The 5,496-nt window shown below is 48.0% G+C and overlaps 1 protein-coding gene across 1 annotated transcript; it reads left to right on the top strand.

Moving 5' to 3' along the window:
• Nucleotides 1–204: 204 nt before the first annotated feature.
• Nucleotides 205–995, top strand: LOC108379530 (uncharacterized). Its single transcript, XM_017635882.1, has 2 exons — nucleotides 205–465; nucleotides 525–995. The coding sequence occupies exons 1-2, from the start codon at nucleotides 460–462 to the stop codon at nucleotides 993–995; spliced, it is 477 nt and encodes a 158-aa protein (XP_017491371.1). The 5' UTR covers nucleotides 205–459.
• The last annotated feature ends 4,501 nt before the right edge of the window (nucleotides 996–5,496 follow it).

The raw sequence follows: 5,496 nt of genomic DNA, 5'->3' as shown, positions 1-5,496 counted from the left end.
GCCGAATCGCTAGCCCCACTGGCGCAAAAGGATTGGATGGTGAGATTCGGGTTTAATGACGCAACCATTCGAATCTACCGCAGCGACGAGCTGAGCTTGGACCTTAGTGAGGAGAGCGACAAGTCCGGTGGTGAAGAAGGGTTGCCCAGCAGCCAAAGCTCATCTGACTCGGAGAGGCTATCCGGATTGGGGCCATTTTTCTACGAAGAAGACCTCCTCGCCGATGACACCGAGGGTGAGGAGATCGAAGAGGCGGACGTGGATGTCACGATGGTGGAGGTAAAACGGACAGATTCTGATGAAGCTGATCCAGATCAACCTCCACCACTCTAAACTCGCGTCTGCGAACCTTGAGGTCTGCCGGTGGACTCGACGTTGCCCTCATCCAGGAACCGTGGATACACGGCAATAAAATCTGCGGACTTGGGATGAAGGGCTTTAAGCTTATTGCCGCACAAAATGCAGGTAAGACTCGAGCTTGCATATTAGCAAGGAACAACTTAAACATCTTCCTGCTCCCACAGCTTAGTGACGGCGATCTGGTAGTGGCAAGCATTGAGCTGGACAAAACCAGCTTTTGGGTAGCCTCTGCCTACATGGCCCATGACAAGGACGTGCCACCAGATGGGTTTCGGACCTTGGCCGAGGAAGCAGCCTTCAAGAACAAACCACTGGTTGCCTCCTGCGACGCTAATGCCCACAACTTGATGTGGGGGAGTACGGACACGAATGCTAGAGGTGAGTCGTTACTAGACTTCATTCTAGGGAACAAACTTAGTGTCTTGAATTTAGGCTCAGAGCCGACCTTCATAACAAAGAGTAGAGAGGAAGTTTTGGACATAACTCTGGCTTCAGACATGTTTGCCCATAAAATCAAGAGATGGAGAGTACTGAAGGAAAAATCGTATTCTGACCATCGTTATATTGAATTCGAAATAGATCTTAAGACCCCCCAAGTAAGGGAGTTCAGAAATGTTAGAAATACCGATAAATAAATTAAGGACTTTACTGCCAAAGATACCTCCCCGAGACCCCGCCACGCAGGTGGAGCTGGATGGGTTCGTTAATCAGGTTACTAAAGCCATGAATAGTTCTTTGTCAGCCGGGTGCCCGGTTGTTCGATACAGGGGAAAAAGCAAACCACCTTGGTGGTCGAAACAATTATCCTTGTTACGTGAATCTAATAGGTCAATGTTCAACAAGGCCAAAGCCACGACAGCAGCAGAGGACTGGGAAGCCTACAAGGCTGATCTGAAAATATACAAAAAAGCAGTTAGAACTGCGAAACGTAAATCCTGGCAAAGTTACTGCAAGGGAATTGAGGAAACCACGGAAGCGGCCAGATTAAGAAGAATTCTCGCAAAGTCGCCATGCAACCTTGGCTATCTCAAGGGTCAAGGGAACTCATGGACTACGACGAGCGAGGAATCTTTAGGTCTCCTCCTGGACACACACTTCCCTGGAAACAAGCCGGTGGAACCTAATGACCCCCAGAATGAAGGGGGGCTATCTGATCTGGGAAACCGACTGATTACAAACGAAAAAATTGAATGGGCTATTAAGACTTTTGGTCCTTACAAGTCACCGGGACTTGATGGAATACACCCGGTAGAGCTACAGCAATCACGGGGTACTATCTCTCCGTTCATTGTGGTTATTATAAGAAGCTGTCTTAACATGGGCTACATCCCGCTAGGCTGGAGAGAGACAAAAGTCTCCTTTATACCCAAGGCGGGCAGGTCCTCTCATACCAACCCTAAGGACTTCAGACCCATCAGTCTTACGTCTTTCCTTCTCAAAATTTTAGAGAGGATAGTGGATGATTATGTACGGGGCGTGATACCAACAAGTAGGATCTCCCCAGCGCAGCATGCCTATACGAAAGGCAAATCCACGGAAACCGCCTTGCACTCGCTCGTTGGGTTGGTGGAAAGAAGTTTATTCGACAAAGAGTACGCTCTGGTTGCCTTTGTAGACATAGAAGGCGCCTTCAACAATATTAACGCAAGCGCCATAACGGGTGCCTTAGAAGAGCTTGGAGTTGACCAGAATGTGGCGGTGCTGATCGAGTCTATACTTGTCAGCAGGACGATAACCGCTAAGCTCGGCAACACCACAATATGCAGAAAGGTCTGTAGAGGCACTCGTCAGGGAGGGGTTCTCTCCCCTCTTCTCTGGAATCTGGCGGTGAACTCTCTGCTGGTGGCACTAGAGAGGGGGGGTTACCATGTCACAGCATATGCTGACGATCTGGCAATTGCCGTCAAAGGCAAATACTCAAATACCCTAATGGAGATTCTGCGCTCTAACATGGCCACGCTTAGGAACTGGACAGAGAGTAGGGGACTCGGAGTAAACCCCGAGAAAACCGAAGCAATTCTCTTCACAAGGAAACACAGGCCTCCCATCGTCTCCCCGCTAATCTTTTTGGGTGTGGAGATATCCTTGAAGGAGAATGTTAAGTATCTAGGACTCATATTAGACAGGAAACTAACGTGGAAACCTAATATAGAGGAAAGAGTAAGGAAGGCCAACGTTGCATTATACACATGCAAAAAAGCGGTCGGAATCAAGTGGGGGTTAACACCTCGTATTACACACTGGCTATACACCTCGGTGGTCAGGCCAATACTCTTATATGGAATACTTGTATGGTGGCCAGCAACTCAAAAGGCAAGTTACCTAAAACTATTGAGTAAGGTCCAAAGAACAGTGTTTCTATGCATTTCGGGTGCCTTAAGGACCACCCCAAATAAGGCGCAGGCGCAATAAACCTGGTGGGAAAATACGCGGCCGCCGATTCAGCGCTCAAACTAAGAAGTATGGTGCTATGGAAGGATCGGCGGTTTGGTCACGCTTCCATACTTCACACTCTGGGTAGTTACAACCAAGAAGTTGACTACTCCGCTCCCAAACCAATCTTCAATAGGCTCTTTAAGACGAGCATCCCGTCAAGAGGAGAATGGCAAACGCCAAGACCATGGAGACGGGGGGAATTGAATTTTTACACAGATGGATCCAAGCTAGACAATAGGGTTGGCTACGGAGTTTTCTCTAAGGAACTAGGACTGGAACTATCCGTCCGAATTCCGGACCACTGCAGTGTCTATCAGGCAGAAGTTTTAGCTATAAAAGAGGTGGCTGTGTACCTTAGTACACATGCCGTAACGAAGACTACGATTAATATTTTCTCGGATAGCCAGGCGGCCATTAAATCAATGAACATGGTAATGCTGAGGTCGAAGGTTGCGCAGGAATGCCTCGCAGCTCTAAACGATATTAGCACCGTGTTCAAGGTCAGCCTCATATGGGTCCCGGGACACAGAGATATTGAAGGAAACTGCAGGGCTGATGAGCTAGCCAGGAAAGGTACGAATCTACCCCTATGTGAAAACAGGGGCACTATTGGGATACCCATGGCAACCTGCAAATTAGAACTTCGAAATAGCATGAGCCAAGAGGCCAACAGGTCATGGCTAGAGCAGGGCACATGTAGAACAACCAGGCTGCTTTGGCCGCAAATAGAAAAGAAAAAGACGAAAGAGTTGCTGTGCCTCTCAAGAGAGGACATTGCGAAGGTCACGGCTTGTGTAACCGGTCACTGGCTATTTGGCAGGCACTCTTCAAGACTAGGAATTTTTTCCCACGAATATTGCAGAAGTTGCAGAGATGAGGAAGAGGAAGAAACCGTAGAGCACTTCTTCTGCAGCTGCCCAGCTTTGGCCAAGAGGAGAGCAAGCTTTTTAGGCAGGCCCTTCTTTAGCTCTCTTACGGAACTATCACGCGTAGGAATAAAACCGATTCTACGCTTTATAAGAGCCTCAAATTGGTTCTCTGAAGAATAGTCACCGAGGTTCCCGTGTTCTGCAGTGGTACCACAATGGACCTTCAAAAGGTCTAAGTGAGTTGGTAAATTGAACCGACTGCCACATCAACCTAACCTAACCTAATTTAAATTTTTTTGTTATTTTTTATTTATAAAAATATGGTTCATTCCGAAACCTCTTCTTCTTTTTTGGCGCTGTAACCGCCTAAGCGATTTTGGCCGAGTTCAGCAAAGCACGCCAGTCGTTTCTCCTCTGTGCCAACTGACGCCAATTGGAAACGCCAAGTCCTTCTCCACCTGATCTTTCCATCGCAGTGGGGGCCTCCCTCTTCCTCTGCTACCACCAGCGGGTTCCGAGTTGAATACTTTCAGAGCTGGAGCGTCGGTGTCCATTCGAACGACATGACCAAGCCAGCGGAGCCGCTGTATTTTAATTCGCTGCACTATGTCCATATCGTTGTAAAGCTCATACAGCTCATCGTTCCATCATCTACGGTACTCGCCGTCGCCAACGCGTAAAGGCACGTAAATCTTCCGCAAAATCTTTCTCTCAAACACCCCAAGAGCCGCCTCATCGGATGTTGTCATTGTCCATGCTTCTGCGCCATATACCAGCACGGGCATGATGAGTGACTTATAGAGCGTGGTTTTCGTACGTCGAGAGAGGACTTTACTCCTGAATTGCCTACTCAGTCCAAAGTAGCACTTGTTGGCAAGAGTGATTCTACGTTGGATTTCCATGCTGACATTATTATCGGTGTTAATGCTGGTTCCCAAGTAAACGAAATTCTCTACTTTCTCGAAATTGTAACTGTCAACAGTGACGTGGGTGCCAAGGCGCGAATATGCTGACTGTTTGTTTGATGACAGGAGGTACTTCGTCTTGTCCTTGTTTACCACCAGACCCATTCGCTTTGCTTCCCTATCCAACTTGGAAAAGGCAGAACAGACTTCGCGGTTTTTGTTAGCGATGATGTCGATGTCATCGGCATAAGCCAGCAATTGCACGCTCTTGTAGTAAATTGTTCCTGAGCGGTTCAGTTCTGCAGCTCTTATTATCTTCTCCAACATCTGGTTAAAGATGTCACATGAACGGCTCGGAGAGGTCCTTTCCAATTCTGACGGGGCTGGTGGTATTGCTCAACGTCATTTTACATAGCCGTATGAGTTTTGAGGGGATGCCGAATTCAGACATAGCGGCGTATAGGCAACTCCTTTTAGTGCTGTCAAAAGCGGCTTTAAAGTCGACAAATAGGTGGTGAGTGTCGATCCTTTTCTCGCGGGTCTTTTCCAAGATTTGGCGTATTGTGAATACCTGGTCTATGGTGGATTTGCCAGGTCTAAAGCCACACTGATAAGGCCCAATCAGTTCATTNACAAAATACGCTCGATAAGACCTTGTAACCTATGCTTAGAAGGCTGATCCCGCGGTAGTTGGCCCGAATGGCGGGGTCACCTTTCTTATGGATTGGGCAGAGCACACTTAAATTCCAGTCGTCGGGCATGCGTTCATGTGACCATATTCTGCAAATGAGTTGATGCATGCACCTTATCAACTCCTTGCCGCCGTACTTGAATAGCTCAGCGGGCAGGCTGTCAGCTCCAGCGGCTTTGTGTTTTTTCAGCCGCGTTAATGCTATACGTACCTCGTCATAGTCAGGCGGTGGAAC

This window comes from Rhagoletis zephyria, unplaced genomic scaffold, assembly GCF_001687245.7.
Source record: "Rhagoletis zephyria isolate East Lansing unplaced genomic scaffold, Rhagoletis_zephyria_1.1 Rzeph_scaffold_16607, whole genome shotgun sequence".
Taxonomy (NCBI): Eukaryota; Metazoa; Arthropoda; class Insecta; order Diptera; family Tephritidae; genus Rhagoletis; species Rhagoletis zephyria.
The sequence above is the reverse complement of the archived record's forward strand: the minus strand, read 5'-3'. Positions and strand labels throughout refer to the sequence as shown.